Source organism: Heptranchias perlo, chromosome 40 (assembly GCF_035084215.1).
Source record: "Heptranchias perlo isolate sHepPer1 chromosome 40, sHepPer1.hap1, whole genome shotgun sequence".
NCBI classification, from domain to species: domain Eukaryota; kingdom Metazoa; phylum Chordata; class Chondrichthyes; order Hexanchiformes; family Hexanchidae; genus Heptranchias; species Heptranchias perlo.
This window is the reverse complement of record NC_090364.1, coordinates 4,447,917-4,467,743: the sequence shown is the minus strand read 5'-3', so window position 1 is coordinate 4,467,743 and position 19,827 is coordinate 4,447,917. Positions and strand designations below refer to the sequence as shown.

Sequence of the window (19,827 nt, the reverse complement as noted above, 5' to 3'; positions counted from 1 at the left end):
GGAGAAGGAGAAGGAGAAGGAGAAAGAAGGAGAAACCACCATCAACAAGGAGGGAGGGAGAAGGAGAAAAAGAGCACCAACCAGTGGGAGGAAGAGGTGGTCGGTGCAGTGAGGTGTGTCGGCTGAAGGTAGGGGGAGGAAGAAGACTTCAGAGGACAGGGGTCCCCCCCCAAGTGTCTGGCCCGGGACAGCTGGAGCTGCCTGGGTGAAGTTACTTTCTTTTTCAAATCTTTGGAGGGCTGAGCCTAGGCAGCTCCAGCTGTCTAGGGGAAGACATCTCCTCCCCCTGCCCACCGGAAGACAGGCAGAAGAGGATCCACCTTTTAAGGTGCAACCCCGCCCCTCTTCCACCCACTTCTGCAGCAGCCGACCCCTGCAGACTCCCTCCTTCCCATTCTGCCATCCATCCCTCCCACCTTCTCCTGCTCTCTGGGATATTCCCTTGCTCTCCGGGGTATTCTGGGAATATATAAAAACAACAAAGGGGCCCTCTCCCAACCAAGCACTGGGATTCGGGGAGAGAGGTATCCTCAAGAATTCTTTTAAAAAAAAAGGCCAATTTCCATCCAAAGGCCTGAGACTTGGGGTGGGTGTGGCTCTCAGTCATGGCTTCACCATCTTCGCCGGTGCCGGGACCCAGCAGGACGTATGCGGCGGTTACCTCGGGGGCCGCTCCTACAGTTCGTGCCGCTCCTGCTGGGCCGGCGCCTTTCCGCCTCATTACGAGGAAGCATGGGGTGAAGAGCTACGCCCACCCCAACATGACCATTGAGGCCTGCGTAAAGGCCATGGCCGAGGTTGTCGGCCCCTCGGCCATCGTCGCGGCCTCAAAAATGTACGGGAGGGCGGTGTTCTTCCTGAGGTCCGAGCGGGCGGTGTCCCTGGCCCTTAGTAAGGGGCTCACGGTTGGCGGGACCTTCCTGCCGGTGGACCCGCTGGAGGCCACCGCGCAGCGAGTCATTTTATCCAACGTCCCGCCTTTCCTGTCGGACGAGCTCCTCCTCCCCCACCTACGTCAACTGGGGGAGGTGAGGTCGGGGGTAACGCCGCTGCCGCTCGGACTCAGGGAGAACAGCCTCCGGCATGTTTACTCCTTCCGTCGCCAGGCATTCGTCAAGCTGGCACGGGAGGAGGTTACGGAGGGGGGCTTTAACGCCCTCCACGAGGGGATCCCTTACCGCGTCTTTTGGACGGCAGAGGGTGGGCGGTGCCATGCCTGTAAGGAGGTGGGGCACCTGAAGAGGAACTGCCCTGCCTCTCAGGCCGCCAAAACAGCTACGGCGGCCGGGGCTGGCGCCGCCACCGCTCCTCCCCCCAACCCCGCCCCCGCGTCGGGACAGTCAACTGCGCGGGTGGAGGTTGGCGTCGAGGCCTCCGCCAGGGGGGAGGAGGGGAACCCTCGCCAGAGAAAGGCGCGGAGAAAGAGGAAGAATTTAGAGGCTGGTCCCCGGGACAGAGAAGATCTGAGTCAGCCCGAGGCCGTGACCGCGGCCAGTCAACATCTCGCGGTCGCGACAGAGCCCGGGCTGGCGGGTGATCAGGAGGGAGCGGAGGTGGGGGTCCCAGCAGACATGGAGTTCCCCCTCCCTCCGCGACCCCCCGGGAAGAAAAAGAGGCGCCACTCCCCGGAAGCGAACGGGCTCCCTGCTAAGGGACGGCCCCCCGTGGAAGGGGAGTCGGTGCCGGTCGCGGATCCTGCGGCCCCGCCCGTGACATCCGAACAGCGGCGGGGGTCATCCACCTCTCGGGGGGAGGAGATCGTGCCCGTGCCTCCCGGGGGGGATGGAGAGACCCCGCCGATAGGGGGGGTCGCGGATCCGCATTTACCCGATACCACCCTGTTCACCGGGTCGGGCGTCCTGGGTGCCGGGGTGGGCGAGGCCGTTGCGGCCAAATTCGTCTGCCCCCGGCTCGACCTCTCCCAGGACCTGCTCGACCTGGTGGTGGGTTTTAACCAGAATATCTCACCGGCCGGGTCGGTCGGTGGCGACGTGGGTGGGGAGACCCCCTCCTCTCAGTCTCTGGGCTCGGAGCCGGGGGAGGTGGGAGAACTTGAGTACACGTTCTCCCCGGTTTCCCCGGGTTCCCCTTATATCCGGGTGCCGGTTTTTTCACCGCTCGGAGGCTGGGGAGGGTCCCCGCCCGGCGCCGCCGTCTGACTCGGACCCCCCGGTGGAGCCCGGGGAGGACTCCTCTGCCGACGATCCTGGGGGTGGGATCGTGGCGGAGGCGGGGCTGGCCGGCGCGGCCGTCTCGTTCTCCGCGCTTTGTGCGGGGAGCGGGTCGGCCGCGGGCGACGATGACCCGGAGGAGGACGGGGACTCGGTGGTGGGCACTGGGGAGGATTTAGAGTTTGCCGCCAGTGAGGTGGTGGACGCCCTCGTGCCCGGCACCGAGTCTCCCCTCATCCCCGTTGAGGAACTCCGGGATTTTGCGTCCGGTTGGAGCCGTCGTCGCGATGGCGTCCGGCTGGCCCTCGACCGTTGGTCGGAGCCGGCGCAGTTAATCCGCTCGGTCCTGGCCGCCGTCGCGTCCGTGGCCGCGGAAGGGGACGACGGCGGGGTCGGGCTGCGTCGGCTCAGATCCCTCCTCACCGGGCTCTTGAGGGAGTGGCGGTCGACGAGCGGCCCCGCTCCCTCCGCGCGTTAGGTTTAAGTAGGTTGCGCTGTGCTCTTGCCATGGAGATAACCATAGCCAGCCTCAACATCAACGGCGGCAGAGACGCCCGCCGTAGATTTGACAAGTTCTCGGTCCTGCGGGACGGGAAGTATGCGGTGTGCTTTCTGCAGGAAACCCACACCGTTCCGGGAGACGAGGCCACGTGGATCCTGGAATGGGGAGGGGGGGTCTACTTGAGTCACCTCGCCAGCGTTTCGAGCGGGGTGGCCATCTTGTTGGCCCCGACTTTTCAGCCGGAGATCTTGGGGGTCAAGGAGCCGGTGCCGGGCCGCTTGCTCCACGTAGCCCTTCGCCACGGGGACGTGCCGCTTCACCTGGTGAACGTGTACGCCCCCTGGTCCGAGGGCGAGCAAGTGAGCTTCTTTGAAGAAGTGTCCACTTACCTAAACTCCGTCGACGCCGGCGAGTGCATTATCCTCGGGGGGGATTTTAACCGTACCCTCGAGGCGAGGGACCGCTCCGGTCCCGCGCGTGCCCGAACGGCGACGGAGAAGTTGAGGGACCTGGTCGGGTCCTTCGACTTGGTGGACGTCTGGCGGAATCTCCATCCCGACTCCGGCCAGTTCACCTTTGTGAGGGCCGGAGGGGGGAGCACCAGAATCGACCGCCTGTACGTTTCGCGGGCGTACGCCTCCTGCGTCCCGTCGGCCTCCATCCGGCCGGTGTCGTGCTCGGACCACCACCTGGTGTGGATGGAGCTCGCTCTGCTCCGCGCCCGGTCGGGGTCCGCGTACTGGCACTTTAACAACCGGCTGCTGGAGGACGCGCGGTTCCGGGACTCGTTCCGTCTGTTCTGGAGCGACTGGAGAGGGAAGCGGGGAGGCTTCTCCTCCTTGAGGCTATGGTGGGACGTGGGCAAGGCTCACGTCCGCCTCTTCTGTCAAGAGTACGCGAGGGGGTCGACTAAGAGGCGGGAGTCCGAGGTCAGGCGGTTGGAGCAGGAGGTGCTTGGCCTGGAGTCCCGTCTCGGTCAGGCCGCCGAGGATCCGGCCCTGCGGCAGGTGTACGAGGAGAGGAAGGACGCTCTGAGGGACCTGCAACTGGTCGGGTCCCGAGGAGCGTACGTGAGGTCGCGGCTCCAGCTCCTGCGGGACCTGGACCGCGGCTCTCCCTTCTTCTACTCGCTGGAAAAGCGGCGGGGGGCTCGTAAGCAGCTCCTTACGCTGCTGGCCGACGACGGGTCCCTCGTCTCGGACCCGGAGGGAGTCAGGGCCCGGGCTCGATCTTTCTACGAGGCTCTGTTCTCTCCGGATCCGTCCAGCGAGGAGGCGCGCAGAGTTTTGTGGGAGGACTTGCCGAAGGTCGGCCCGGAGGACGCCGAGCGTCTGGACGCTCCGCTCAGTTTGGCGGAGCTGACCGGCGCCCTCCACCAGCTCTCCAGGGGCAAGTCCCCGGGGCTGGACGGGCTGACCGTGGAGTTCCTCAGGGCCTTCTGGGACGTCCTGGGGGGCGACTACGCGCGGGTCCTGGGGGAATGTCTGGCGACCGGGGAGATGCCCCTTTCGTGGCGCAGGGCGGTCGTGGTCCTGCTGCCTAAGAAGGGGGATCTCCGCAACCTTAAAAACTGGCGCCCGGTCTCCCTCCTCAGCACGGATTATAAGGTCTTTGCCAAGGCGATGTCTGCTCGCCTGGGCACCGTGCTGGCCCACATGATCCACCCCGACCAGTCCTACACGGTCCCGGGCCGGAAGATCCACGATAACATCCATCTGGTCCGGGACCTGATCCACCATTCCCAGAGGGCTGGTCTGTCGGTCGCCTTCCTTTCCTTGGATCAGGAGAAGGCGTTCGACAGGGTGGATCACGAGTATCTATTCGGGACTCTGCGCGCTTTCGGGTTCGGGTCGCATTTCGTCGCCCGGATCCGACTTCTGTACGCCGCCGCGGAGTGTCTGATTAAGGTTAACGGATCCTTGACGGCGCCCCTTCGCTTCGGGAGAGGAGTGCGTCAGGGGTGCCCCATGTCCGGCCAATTATACGCCGTCTGCGTGGAGCCTTTCCTGCGCCTCTTGCGCAAGAGGTTGTCGGGACTGGCTCTGCGCGAGCCGGACGTGGAGGTCGTCCTTTCGGCTTACGCCGACGACGTGCTCCTCGTGGTCACCGATCCCCTTGACTTGCGGAGGATGCGCAAGTGCCAAGAGGTCTACTCTGCGGCGTCTTCCGCAAGGATCAACTGGGAGAAATGTTCCGGACTCCTGGTGGGTCAGTGGCGGGTGGACTCCCTGCCGGAGGAGCTCAGGCCTTTCGCCTGGAGTACCACGCACCTCCGGTACCTGGGAGTCTACCTCGGCCCTGCCGAGGAAGCCTGGCCGGCGAACTGGGAAGAGCTGGAGGCCAAGGTCGCCGCTCGCCTGGCGCGCTGGACAGGACTGCTCCGAGTGTTACCCTACAGGGGTCGAGTGCTGGTCATAAACCAGCTGGTGGCCGCCATGTTGTGGTACAGATTGGTCACTTTGACCCCCCCCCCGAGTTTGTCGCCAAGATTCAGAGGAAGTTCGTCGACTTCTTCTGGGCCAAAGGGATACACTGGGTCGCTGCCGCGGTCCTGAGTCTCCCGCTTAGGGAGGGCGGTCAGGGGCTGGTGTGCGTCCGCACCCAGGTGGCAACTTTCCGCCTTCGGACGCTGCGGCGATACCTGTACGTTGAGCGTCCTCTTAGATGGCGTGCGCTGGCGACGTATTTTTTCCGCCAGCTGCACGGCCTGAACTACGACACGCAGCTCCTGTTCGTCTCGCTGGTGGGCGGCCGCACGTCTTTGCAGGAGCTGCCTGTCTTTTACCAGGATCTGCTCAGGGTCTGGAACATGGTCGCCTCCGGTCGGAGCTCTCGCCCGTCAGGGGTAGCGGCCGTCCTGCAGGAGCCGCTGCTCGGGAATCCGTTCCTCCGCGATATCGGCTTCGGCCGCTCGCGGCTGTCGGTGCGGAGGGCCGTGGCCGGTCGGGTGACCAGAGTCAGGGACGTCCTGGATGGCGGTGGGTCGGGTTGGTTGGAGCCGTGGGCGCTCGCCGCACGGATGTCCTCGTGGCGTGCCGGGGACGCGGCCATCGCCATCCGGGCGTTGAAATCGGCGCTCGGCCCTGACTCCACTCGGGATGTGGAGGCGGCTCAGGCGTGCGGAGCCATCCCGTCCGACCTGACCCCCGTTCGGACGGAGTTCCTCCTCGGCGCCAAACCCCGGAACCTCCCTCGGGGGGCCGCGCCTCACAACTTGAGTCGTCTCTCGGAAATTCCCTCCGTGCCGTTTCACACCGCGCGGAGGGATTTCCTGTACGGGCTGCTCCTGCACACCATCCACTTCCTCGCCCTCGTCTCTCGCCCGGACACGCCCTGGTGTACCATCCTGCCGTCCGGCGGAGACGGGGGTCCCCATTGGGAGGCTCTCTATACAGGGGTCCTCCCGTGTTACTTTGGGGATCTGGGGTGGAGGGTGGCGCACGGAGCAGTCGCGTGCAACCGGCGGTTACGCCATTTTACGGACACCCAGGCCGCTTGCGATTTCTGCGGCCTGGAGGAGTCCGTGTTCCATCTGTACACCGGGTGTGCGAGACTGCAGCCCCTGTTCCATTATTTGAAGGGGCTGCTCCTCAAGTTCTGGCTGCATTTCAGTCCCACGCTCCTGATCTTTGGCCGCCCGGTGAGGAGGGGGGCGGGCAGGTCGGTGGACGTTCTCGTGGGCCTGCTCCTGGGCCTGTCCAAGGTGGCTATCCACAGGTCCAGGATGCTCGCGGTCCGCGGGGGTGGGCGCTCGGCCTGTCTGCCTCTCTTTCGCGGGTTGCTCCGCGCCCGGGTGGCCCTGGAGATGGAGCACGCGGTGTCTGCCGGTACACTCGAGGCTTTCCGCGACCGGTGGGCACCGCAGGGGCTGGAGTGCATCCTGAACGAGGATAATAAAATTTTGATTTGAACTCTTGGTTTTGGTTTGTTTGGTTTTTAGTTGTTAAGCACACCCCACACCACCCCTTCTTATAAAAGGGGGGCCTAATAAAAAAAAAGAAAAAAAATCCAAGCACCAATTAACAAAGGACAGGGCTCTGGGGGAGAGATTGATATCCAGAGCCAATCAGAGCTTTGCAATACAGACCAGCAAGGCCTTGGAGGTGTTTGTGGCTGGACTGCCACTGAGTGGAGTGGAGAGCAGAGAGAGCAGAGAGAGCAGGCCCTTGCCTGGGTCCCTTGGGGAGAAGGAGAAGGAGAAGGAGAAAGAAGGAGAAACCACCATCAACAAGGAGGGAGGGAGAAGGAGAAAAAGAGCACCAACCAGTGGGAGGAAGAGGTGGTCGGTGCAGTGAGGTGTGTCGGCTGAAGGTAGGGGGAGGAAGAAGACTTCAGAGGACAGGGGTCCCCCCCCAAGTGTCTGGCCCGGGACAGCTGGAGCTGCCTGGGTGAAGTTACTTTCTTTTTCAAATCTTTGGAGGGCTGAGCCTAGGCAGCTCCAGCTGTCTAGGGGAAGACATCTCCTCCCCCTGCCCACCGGAAGACAGGCAGAAGAGGATCCACCTTTTAAGGTGCAACCCCGCCCCTCTTCCACCCACTTCTGCAGCAGCCGACCCCTGCAGACTCCCTCCTTCCCATTCTGCCATCCATCCCTCCCACCTTCTCCTGCTCTCTGGGATATTCCCTTGCTCTCCGGGGTATTCTGGGAATATATAAAAACAACAAAGGGGCCCTCTCCCAACCAAGCACTGGGATTCGGGGAGAGAGGTATCCTCAAGAATTCTTTTAAAAAAAAAGGCCAATTTCCATCCAAAGGCCTGAGACTTGGGGTGGGTGTGGCTCTCAGTCATGGCTTCACCATCTTCGCCGGTGCCGGGACCCAGCAGGACGTATGCGGCGGTTACCTCGGGGGCCGCTCCTACAGTTCGTGCCGCTCCTGCTGGGCCGGCGCCTTTCCGCCTCATTACGAGGAAGCATGGGGTGAAGAGCTACGCCCACCCCAACATGACCATTGAGGCCTGCGTAAAGGCCATGGCCGAGGTTGTCGGCCCCTCGGCCATCGTCGCGGCCTCAAAAATGTACGGGAGGGCGGTGTTCTTCCTGAGGTCCGAGCGGGCGGTGTCCCTGGCCCTTAGTAAGGGGCTCACGGTTGGCGGGACCTTCCTGCCGGTGGACCCGCTGGAGGCCACCGCGCAGCGAGTCATTTTATCCAACGTCCCGCCTTTCCTGTCGGACGAGCTCCTCCTCCCCCACCTACGTCAACTGGGGGAGGTGAGGTCGGGGGTAACGCCGCTGCCGCTCGGACTCAGGGAGAACAGCCTCCGGCATGTTTACTCCTTCCGTCGCCAGGCATTCGTCAAGCTGGCACGGGAGGAGGTTACGGAGGGGGGCTTTAACGCCCTCCACGAGGGGATCCCTTACCGCGTCTTTTGGACGGCAGAGGGTGGGCGGTGCCATGCCTGTAAGGAGGTGGGGCACCTGAAGAGGAACTGCCCTGCCTCTCAGGCCGCCAAAACAGCTACGGCGGCCGGGGCTGGCGCCGCCACCGCTCCTCCCCCCAACCCCGCCCCCGCGTCGGGACAGTCAACTGCGCGGGTGGAGGTTGGCGTCGAGGCCTCCGCCAGGGGGGAGGAGGGGAACCCTCGCCAGAGAAAGGCGCGGAGAAAGAGGAAGAATTTAGAGGCTGGTCCCCGGGACAGAGAAGATCTGAGTCAGCCCGAGGCCGTGACCGCGGCCAGTCAACATCTCGCGGTCGCGACAGAGCCCGGGCTGGCGGGTGATCAGGAGGGAGCGGAGGTGGGGGTCCCAGCAGACGTGGAGTTCCCCCTCCCTCCGCGACCCCCCGGGAAGAAAAAGAGGCGCCACTCCCCGGAAGCGAACGGGCTCCCTGCTAAGGGACGGCCCCCCGTGGAAGGGGAGTCGGTGCCGGTCGCGGATCCTGCGGCCCCGCCCGTGACATCCGAACAGCGGCGGGGGTCATCCACCTCTCGGGGGGAGGAGATCGTGCCCGTGCCTCCCGGGGGGGATGGAGAGACCCCGCCGATAGGGGGGGTCGCGGATCCGCATTTACCCGACACTACCCTGTTCACCGGGTCGGGCGTCCTGGGTGCCGGGGTGGGCGAGGCCGTTGCGGCCAAATTCGTCTGCCCCCGGCTCGACCTCTCCCAGGACCTGCTCGACCTGGTGGTGGGTTTTAACCAGAATATCTCACCGGCCGGGTCGGTCGGTGGCGACGTGGGTGGGGAGACCCCCTCCTCTCAGTCTCTGGGCTCGGAGCCGGGGGAGGTGGGAGAACTTGAGTACACGTTCTCCCCGGTTTCCCCGGGTTCCCCTTATATCCGGGTGCCGGTTTTTCACCGCTCGGAGGCTGGGGAGGGTCCCCGCCCGGCGCCGCCGTCTGACTCGGACCCCCCGGTGGAGCCCGGGGAGGACTCCTCTGCCGACGATCCTGGGGGTGGGATCGTGGCGGAGGCGGGGCTGGCCGGCGCGGCCGTCTCGTTCTCCGCACCCTGTGCGGGGAGTGGGTCGGCCGCGGGCGACGATGACCCGGAGGAGGACGGGGACTCGGTGGTGGGCACTGGGGAGGATTTAGAGTTCGCCGCCAGTGAGGTGGTGGACGCCCTCGTGCCCGGCACCGAGTCTCCCCTCATCCCCGTTGAGGAACTCCGGGATTTTGCGTCCGGTTGGAGCCGTCGTCGCGATGGCGTCCGGCTGGCCCTCGACCGTTGGTCGGAGCCGGCGCAGTTAATCCGCTCGGTCCTGGCCGCCGTCGCGTCCGTGGCCGCGGAAGGGGACGACGGCGGGGTCGGGCTGCGTCGGCTCAGATCCCTCCTCACCGGGCTCTTGAGGGAGTGGCGGTCGACGAGCGGCCCCGCTCCCTCCGCGCGTTAGCTTTAAGTAGGTTGCGCTGTGCTCTTGCCATGGAGATAACCATAGCCAGCCTCAACATCAACGGCGGCAGAGACGCCCGCCGTAGATTTGACAAGTTCTCGGTCCTGCGGGATGGGAAGTATGCGGTGTGCTTTCTGCAGGAAACCCACACCGTTCCGGGAGACGAGGCCACGTGGATCCTGGAATGGGGAGGGGGGGTCTACTTGAGTCACCTCGCCAGCGTTTCGAGCGGGGTGGCCATCTTGTTGGCCCCGACTTTTCAGCCGGAGATCTTGGGGGTCAAGGAGCCGGTGCCGGGCCGCTTGCTCCACGTAGCCCTTCGCCACGGGGACGTGCCGCTTCACCTGGTGAACGTGTACGCCCCCTGGTCCGAGGGCGAGCAAGTGAGCTTCTTTGAAGAAGTGTCCACTTACCTAAACTCCGTCGACGCCGGCGAGTGCATTATCCTCGGGGGGGATTTTAACCGTACCCTCGAGGCGAGGGACCGCTCCGGTCCCGCGCGTGCCCGAACGGCGACGGAGAAGTTGAGGGACCTGGTCGGGTCCTTCGACTTGGTGGACGTCTGGCGGAATCTCCATCCCGACTCCGGCCAGTTCACCTTTGTGAGGGCCGGAGGGGGGAGCACCAGAATCGACCGCCTGTACGTTTCGCGGGCGTACGCCTCCTGCGTCCCGTCGGCCTCCATCCGGCCGGTGTCGTGCTCGGACCACCACCTGGTGTGGATGGAGCTCGCTCTGCTCCGCGCCCGTTCGGGGTCCGCGTACTGGCACTTTAACAACCGGCTGCTGGAGGACGCGCGGTTCCGGGACTCGTTCCGTCTGTTCTGGAGCGACTGGAGAGGGAAGCGGGGAGGCTTCTCCTCCTTGAGGCTATGGTGGGACGTGGGCAAGGCTCACGTCCGCCTCTTCTGTCAAGAGTACGCGAGGGGGTCGACTAAGAGGCGGGAGTCCGAGGTCAGGCGGTTGGAGCAGGAGGTGCTTGGCCTGGAGTCCCGTCTCGGTCAGGCCGCCGAGGATCCGGCCCTGCGGCAGGTGTACGAGGAGAGGAAGGACGCTCTGAGGGACCTGCAACTGGTCGGGTCCCGAGGAGCGTACGTGAGGTCGCGGCTCCAGCTCCTGCGGGACCTGGACCGCGGCTCTCCCTTCTTCTACTCGCTGGAAAAGCGGCGGGGGGCTCGTAAGCAGCTCCTTACACTGCTGGCCGACGACGGGTCCCTCGTCTCGGACCCGGAGGGAGTCAGGGCCCGGGCTCGATCTTTCTACGAGGCTCTGTTCTCTCCGGATCCGTCCAGCGAGGAGGCGCGCAGAGTTTTGTGGGAGGACTTGCCGAAGGTCGGCCCGGAGGACGCCGAGCGTCTGGACGCTCCGCTCAGTTTGGCGGAGCTGACCGGCGCCCTCCACCAGCTCTCCAGGGGCAAGTCCCCGGGGCTGGACGGGCTGACCGTGGAGTTCCTCAGGGCCTTCTGGGACGTCCTGGGGGGCGACTACGCGCGGGTCCTGGGGGAATGTCTGGCGACCGGGGAGATGCCCCTTTCGTGGCGCAGGGCGGTCGTGGTCCTGCTGCCTAAGAAGGGGGATCTCCGCAACCTTAAAAACTGGCGCCCGGTCTCCCTCCTCAGCACGGATTATAAGGTCTTTGCCAAGGCGATGTCTGCTCGCCTGGGCACCGTGCTGGCCCACATGATCCACCCCGACCAGTCCTACACGGTCCCGGGCCGGAAGATCCACGATAACATCCATCTGGTCCGGGACCTGATCCACCATTCCCAGAGGGCTGGTCTGTCGGTCGCCTTCCTTTCCTTAGATCAGGAGAAGGCGTTCGACAGGGTGGATCACGAGTATCTATTCGGGACTCTGCGCGCTTTCGGGTTCGGGTCGCATTTCGTCGCCCGGATCCGACTTCTGTACGCCGCCGCGGAGTGTCTGATTAAGGTTAACGGATCCTTGACGGCGCCCCTTCGCTTCGGGAGAGGAGTGCGTCAGGGGTGCCCCATGTCCGGCCAATTATACGCCGTCTGCGTGGAGCCTTTCCTGCGCCTCTTGCGCAAGAGGTTGTCGGGACTGGCTCTGCGCGAGCCGGACGTGGAGGTCGTCCTTTCGGCTTACGCCGACGACGTGCTCCTCGTGGTCACGGATCCCCTTGACTTGCGGAGGATGCGCGAGTGCCAAGAGGTCTACTCTGCGGCGTCTTCCGCAAGGATCAACTGGGAGAAATGTTCCGGACTCCTGGTGGGTCAGTGGCGGGTGGACTCCCTGCCGGAGGAGCTCTGGCCTTTCGCCTGGAGTACCACGCACCTCCGGTACCTGGGAGTCTACCTCGGCCCTGCCGAGGAAGCCTGGCCGGCGAACTGGGAAGAGCTGGAGGCCAAGGTCGCCGCTCGCCTGGCGCGCTGGACAGGACTGCTCCGAGTGTTATCCTACAGGGGTCGTGTGCTGGTCATAAACCAGCTGGTGGCCGCCATGTTGTGGTACCGGTTGGTCACTTTGACCCCCCCCCCTGAGTTTGTCGCCAAGATTCAGAAGAAGTTTGTCGACTTCTTCTGGGCCAGAGGGATACACTGGGTCGCTGCCGCGGTCCTGAGTCTCCCGCTTAGGGAGGGCGGTCAGGGGCTGGTGTGCGTCCGCACCCAGGTGGCAACTTTCCGCCTTCGGACGCTGCGGCGATACCTGTACGTTGAGCGTCCTCTTAGATGGCGTGCGCTGGCGACGTATTTTTTCCGCCAGCTGCACGGCCTGAACTACGACACGCAGCTCCTGTTCATCTCGCTGGTGGGCGGCCGCACGTCTTTGCAGGAGCTGCCTGTCTTTTACCAGGATCTGCTCAGGGTCTGGAACATGGTCGCCTCCGGTCGGAGCTCTCGCCCGTCAGGGGTAGCGGCCGTCCTGCAGGAGCCGCTGCTCGGGAATCCGTTCCTCCGCGATATCGGCTTCGGCCGCTCGCGGCTGTCGGTGCGGAGGGCCGTGGCCGGTCGGGTGACCAGAGTCAGGGACGTCCTGGATGGCGGTGGGTCGGGTTGGTTGGAGCCGTGGGCGCTCGCCGCACGGATGTCCTCGTGGCGTGCCGGGGACGCGGCCATCGCCATCCGGGCGTTGAAATCGGCGCTCGGCCCTGACTCCACTCGGGATGTGGAGGCGGCTCAGGCGTGCGGAGCCATCCCGTCCGACCTGACCCCCGTTCGGACGGAATTCCTCCTCGGCGCCAAACCCCGGAACCTCCCTCGGGGGGCCGCGCCTCACAACTTGAGTCGTCTCTCGGAAATTCCCTCCGTGCCGTTTCACACCGCGCGGAGGGATTTCCTGTACGGGCTGCTCCTGCACACCATCCACTTCCTCGCCCTCGTCTCTCGGCCGGACACGCCCTGGCGTGCCAGCCTGCCGTCCGGCGGAGACGGGGGTCCCCATTGGGAGGCTCTCTATACAGGGGTCCTCCCGTGTTACTTTGGGGATCTGGGGTGGAGGGTGGCGCACGGAGCAGTCGCGTGCAACCGGCGGTTACGCCATTTCACGGACACCCAGGCCGCGTGTGATTTCTGCGGCCTGGAGGAGTCCGTGTTCCATCTGTACACTGGGTGTGCGAGACTGCAGCCCCTGTTCCATTATTTGAAGGGGCTGCTCCTCAAGTTCTGGCTGCATTTCAGTCCCACGCTCCTGATCTTTGGCCGCCCGGTGAGGAGGGGGGCGGGCAGGTCGGTGGACGTTCTCGTGGGCCTGCTCCTGGGCCTGTCCAAGGTGGCCATCCACAGGTCTAGGATGATCGTGGTCCGTGGGGGCGGTCGCTCGGCCTGTCTGCCTCTCTTCCGCGGAATGCTCCGCGCCCGGGTGGCCCTGGAGATGGAGCACGCGGTGTCTGCCGGTACGCTCGAGGCTTTCCGCGGCCGGTGGGCACCGCAGGGGCTGGAGTGCATCCTGGACGAGGATAATAAAATTTTAATTTGAACACTTGGTTTTGGTTTATTTGGTTTTTAGTATTTAAGCACACCCCACACCCCCCCTTCTTATAAAAGGGGGGCCTAATAATTAAAAAAAAAAGAGAAAAAAAAAAAGAAAAAAGAAAGGAAAAAAAAAAAAAAAAAAAAAAAAAAATCCAGGCACCAATTAACAAAGGACAGGGGTGTGGTGGAGGAGAGGTTGATACCCAGAGCCAATCAGAGCTTTGGAATGCAGGCTGGTTTGGGTGATTGGTCTCGGTGATATCTTTTTTTTTGGACGAAAATAATTCTAAGATGGGGCACTTGTGTAACTGTCTTGAGACCCAGTGTCACCTGTATTTTTTTTTGGACATCTTGATTTCTTTATCACGATATCAAACAAAACCAGAATCAAATTATAACTTTATTGTGAGAGTCGAGGATTCGCTCCAGTCCCTGCTGCTCCCACCAGTCGCGGAAAGCCTCAACCATAACGGCAGACACGGAATGCTCTTCTCCAGGGCCAAGTGGGCGCAGAGAATGCTGCGGACGAGAGTCGGAGCGACCGCCCCCACAGGCCGTGTCCGTCTTGTACCTGTGGATGGTCGCCTTTGGTGCTTTTTGGGTTCTTTGACCTCCCTCATAGTGCCTCTTTGTATAAATCTCTCAGAATCACAACTTTGAATTATTTGATAATAATTTGATATTTTCACTGAAGTGGCTTTTCATAATCTGGTCAAGTTTATTACTTGCAAGTAACAGTGATGATGAGACAATATTCAACGCAATCAAGTCGTCTTGAGTGAATTTGCAAACCAAATCTTGGACAGAGAAATGGAAATTCCATCCCATGGATGGTGTGAATCGTCCCCAGTTCTAATATAGAGAATGGGTGTGTCTGAGGATTGGCAGCATGGGGGCATCAACTGGGCAAAGCATTGTGGGATGTGTCATTTTTATGTTTGATTCTCATGAAATGTTGTTTGGTAAAATTCAGGATATTCAGCGAGAATGAGAGGGAGTGAAGATTACTGAATGCAATGTCACCCACACAAACATCTCCATTTGTGTCAGCTGTGGCTCAGTGGCAGCACTCTCACCTCAGAGTCAGAAGGTTGTGGGTTCAAGTCCCACTCCAGGGAATTGAGCACAAAGTCTAGACTGATACCTCAGTGCAACACCGAGGGAGACATTAAACTGAGGACCTGTCTGCTCACTTTGGTGGATGTAAAGGATCCCATGGCACTACTTCGAGCAAGAGTAGGGGAGTGGTTTGTGGTGTCCTTCCGAATATTTATTCCTCAGCCAACCTAATTTAAGCAGATTATCTAGTTATTATTTAATTGCTATTGGTGGGACCTTGCTGTGGGCAAATTGGCCGATGCTTTTCCCACATTACAACAGGGACTACACTTCAAAAGTACTTAATTGTCTGTAAAGCACTTTGGGATGTCCTGAGGTCATGAATGTCACTATATCAATGCAATTCTTTCTTTGTGTCCTCTGGCATGTTGGATGAGTCCTTTTATGATCAGCTTTCAATGAGGCTAAAGAATATTTGAATCTAATTGAAATGATGAGACTCTGATGTGCTCCAACAGTCTGGCTCATCACATTGGTATTTCTTTTTGAGATCCAAAGTCTTGACATCTGGTTTTATTGAAAATAGTTGAGATTTTCAGTCCTGGATGAAGTGATAAGATGGGTTCCCTTGGAATAAAACTGTTTCCCCATCACACAATCCCTTTGAATGTAAACACAGAAATTCCTCTTCCAGAAGAACAAACATGTATTTTCTAGCCCATCACCAGGGGAAGCTGCTACCAGAGCTATTCTTCATTGTAATCAGACTGTAGGAAACATATCAGCACAGAGTGAGGTGAACATTGACCTTATTTTGCTTTGAGGTGTAAACAGTTAACCCCCATTAGCCCAGTTGTGACCTCAGTGTGGGGAATGTTTGCAGCTGATCCACATCCAGGTTCAGCACAGAGTGAGCTGAAGACTTTTCATCTGAAATATGAAGTCATTAAACTCATCAACAAATCCACACCCACTTGTACAATTACATAAGAACATAATAAATAGGAGCAGGACTGGGCCAATCAACCCCTCGAGCCTGCTCCGCCATTCAATAAGATCATGGCTGATCTGATCCTAACCTCAAATCTAAATTCATGTCCAATTTCCTGCCCGCTCCCCGTAAACCGTAATTCCCTTTACTTCTAGGAAACTGTCTATTTCTGTTTTAAATTTATTTAATGATGTAGCTTCCACAGGCAACAAATTCCACAGACCTACTACCCTCTGAGTGAAGAAGTTTCTCCTCATCTCAGTTTTGAAAGAGCAGCCCCTTATTCTAAGATTATGCCCCCTCGTTCTAGTTTCACCCATCCTTGGGAACATCCTTACCGCATCCAGCCGATCAAGCCCCTTCACAATCTTATATGTTTCAATAAGATCGCCTCTCATTCTTCTGAACTCCAATTGTGGCTCAGCAACGTATGAAATGTGGTGACATTGCTTCTCTCAAAAAGCACTTTTGGGGGATCAAAGACATTAACGTGGAATGACTGAAGACTGCAATTCCATCACACCCAGTGCAGTTCACAACTAAGTTCCTAAACTTCACGTGTAAACATTGGATAATTACAGCTACAGCATCAACATTTGAATCCATTCATAGGTTTGAAGGAGACTAATAGAGAACCAATAGGATTTGGAAAGGATGGTGAGTATTTGGAATGTAATGCACAATGGGATAAAAGGCAAATTGTTACATTCATGGAGGAGTTGATTGTATTGGGTTTATGAATTAATGGAACAGCGGGGGTGCTGGAAGTTCCCCCCCCCCCTAGGAAAACTCGTTGTTAACTTGGTGTTGAAAGATGTGCCTTTAATGAAATATTTGCTGCTTCCAGAAAGATTACATTTTGCTTGAGTTCAGTGCCAGAGGGATTATTCGCCCTCCAGTACCTCATCCAATTTCTTGTTCATGGAGGATCTCAAATAGGCAGGATTGGGGGTTGGAGGAGAGAAAAAGAGGTACAGAATTTTGCATTTGAGGTGGGGGTGGTAGTAAGGAAAGAAAAAAAGCAAAGATTCTCCACCTTCAGAATCTACACTTCCACCTAAGAGGCCAATTGTTGTTGATCACCCTCTCACCCCAGTCTAATCCCATTAGTTGCATGAGTTCAGGGGCTCACACATTGAACTTAGACAGTGGTGGTGCTGTGGACCCATTATGTGCTGCTTTACTCACAAACCTCTGGAAAGTCTCTAGCAGCAGTGATGAGTTTGGTTTAATGAGCTCCCCCCACATTAGTAACTGAAAATCGACAGCATTTTACTTTTTAAAAAACCCAAACTGCTATTCCCAGGACAGATCCCATTGTTACAGCTTGTTCATCGCACTGAAATGGTACAATACTAACTCACTAACATTGTGGTGTCAACAGAAAAGAAAAAAAGTTACAGCAGCTGATATTTTTGAGGGGGAGAGAATTAACATTTATGGACAGGAGAGAGGATATTCATCACTAATGGAAACAGTTACTTGTATGCAGCTGCCTCAATCCTAAGCTTTGGCATTTCCTCCCCTTCTTAAAACCTACCTTTTGGTCACCTGTCCTCATAGCTCATTATGTGCCTCAGTGTCAAACAGCCAAATGTAGTTCTTGTTAGTTATAAAGCAAATTGTGTTACTGATAAATAAGCAGCAGCTCAAGTTTTGAAAAAGGAAACAAAAACTAGTCTAATGTTAACTGTTTATTTACAGTTACTGCCACATCAAGAACCCAGTTCTCTCAGCTCTGTACAAATTCAGACAATTAATCATTCAGTAGGAGGTCTCACACACTAGAATATATAAGACAGGAATACTAAACCATAGGCTATAACCCTGCAGTCAATTTAATCACTCTCCCCCAGGGTGAGCTTGTCAAACAGGTACACTCCCATGCCATTCTCAGGGGCTCCCAGTCTCTTCAGGTTGGTGATGTGATCTCCAAGCTTCTTGATCATCTTCACTTGTTCATCCAAGTAGTGGCTCTCCAGGAGGTCACACAACTAGGAAGAAAAGATGGAAAATAGTTATGTCCAGCAGCAGATATCACAGAACTTCCCCGAGAGTTTGGATTTTAATCCTCTCCGACTGGAGGATAGTCAAATGGTACACTTCAGATTGATTAATAATGCAGTAATTCCAAGAGAACTTGCTGTACAACAGGTGCATAGATCCTCATGACACTGGGACACTTACCCCTCAATGTCCACAGTAGGTCAACCTTCCTGTCCTGCCTCCACTCAAAATCCAAGATAGACATCCTTACACAAAGCTATGGGTATGAAGATCTGAATAGGCTCAAGAACTGTAACATTCCATCTCCAACTTACCCAAAGGCCCACATTAACAACTTACATGAGGGTCTGTCCTCTCAGTGGACAGTTTGTGCAGATCCAGCAGACTCTGGTTCACATCCTTCTCCATCTGCAGAGCTCTCTGCATCACCTCCAGACCATTGCTCCACTCATCCTGCTCTGGCTTCTGAAAAGGAATCAGGTCTCACCCAGATCACTTACAATGGATTCAACAAAATACATGAGAAAGTATTCAAGGAAAATAGCAGGAGTTCAAAAAGCAAATCAGATGTCCATGTTACCATCAACCAATGTCATAATATAGAATTACTGAATTAAGCCACAGGAATCAACTGAGAACTAATTGCTTTAGAAAGTGTATGAAATAATCAGTCGAAGGGGAGCCACATAGAAGACCCCTCATTTATTAAATCAAACCTTGATGTCCTCCAAGATGACTCGGCCCCCACGCTGATTCTGGAATTTCAGCAGTTTCTCAGCGTGCTCCCGTTCCTCATGTGACTGCTCCTTGAAGAACTCAGCAAAGTGACGCAGGGCAACATCATCCCGGTCAAAGTAATAGGACTGTGGAGAGAATTTTAAATATATCATGCCACACCTAGATTACAATATACAATTCCAAATTGTTATTTTTCCACAACTTCAAAATATTAATTGCTTTCAAAAATAGTTACTATTTGTTAACTAGCAAAATTCAATTTTCTTCACTATGTTTGGGAAGCTTCCCTTCACTATAAAAACACAGGATAAAGATTCAAGCAGCAAAAAAAAACACTAATATTCAGGATTACATTTCACATCAAGTCAAATTCAACTCCTGAGCAAGTTGTACCTCCTTTTACTCCATTCTCATCTAAAATTGGTGGAAGACAAGAGAAAATTCCTTCATTCCAGTAGTTTTACACTGGACAATCATTTAATGGAATAGAGATCCAGGCACAGTGAAAGCTTCATCACTTGGATTCTCAAGGCAAGAAAACTAGTGAGAACCGGTCAACATTTCACTGGCTACAGTCACCCCATTGAAACTGAAAGTTTTCAAATGCTGTCAAGCACTTGACCAGGTTTCTGCTCTTCTCTTACAAACTCAGGCAGCAACTGAGCCAAGTTCATATATTAAACCCCTCAATAGAGTGCAGGTGCTGTGAGGAGCAGTCCATTAACTCTACAAGATCACCCCATATTACTCACTGGCCAAAGATTTTTCTTCCCAGGGAGGTGGAAAGAAATCAAGAGAAACATACTTCAAAGCAAATTTATTGAACTGGAGAAATTCTAGCTACACAGAATGCAGTGACAATTCATCAAAGACTCACCATGGAGAGGTAAACATAGGAGGAATAGAGCTCCATATTGATCTGCTTGTTGACACCATCCTCACACTCCTTGTGGTAATTCTGACACACTTGGGAAGCCATCTTTACTATTTCTGTGTTAGTACTTTTTACTATTACTCAAAAAGTTCCAGAACTACCCTCATCCATCACAAGCTCTTGTATTTATACTCCTGGGACAGCCTGCATTGAGGTAATCAATGACATCACCAATGATGATTGACAATCCCCAATAGCCAATCAGGAATAGTCAATGAATCTAGGCACCAATTAACAAAGGAGAGGCGCTGCGGGGGAGGGATTGATACCCAGGCCAATCAGAGCTTTGGAACAGGGGCCGGTTTGGGTGATGAGTCTCGGTGATGTCACTGCTTTTGGGCTCATTGACCTTCCTCAAATCTGAAAGTGTCTCTTTGTTGAAATGTCATGGAATCATAACTTTGAATTTTTGAGAATAATTTGATATTTTCACCATAATCTGGTCAAGTTTATTACTTCTTAGCAATTGTGATGTTGAGACAATATTCAAAGCAGTGAAGTAGTCTTGAGTGAATTTGCAAACCAACCATTGGACAGAGAAATGGAAATTCCATCCCATGGATGGTGTGAATCGTCCCCAGTTCTAATATAGAGAATGGGTGTGTCTGAGGATTGGCAGCATGGGGGCATCAACTGGGCAAAGCATTGTGGGATGTTTTGATT

At 57.2% G+C, this 19,827-nt stretch overlaps 1 protein-coding gene across 1 annotated transcript; it reads right to left on the bottom strand.

Moving 5' to 3' along the window:
* Window positions 1-16,838: 16,838 nt before the first annotated feature.
* LOC137305410 (ferritin heavy chain, oocyte isoform-like) lies at window positions 16,839-19,209 on the bottom strand. The gene is made up of 4 exons (XM_067974239.1): window positions 19,108-19,209; window positions 18,209-18,355; window positions 17,832-17,957; window positions 16,839-17,479 (listed from the first exon to the last, which is right to left on the bottom strand). The coding sequence occupies exons 1-4, from the start codon at window positions 19,207-19,209 to the stop codon at window positions 17,324-17,326; spliced, it is 531 nt and encodes a 176-aa protein (XP_067830340.1). The 3' UTR covers window positions 16,839-17,323.
* Between the last annotated feature and the right edge of the window lie 618 nt (window positions 19,210-19,827).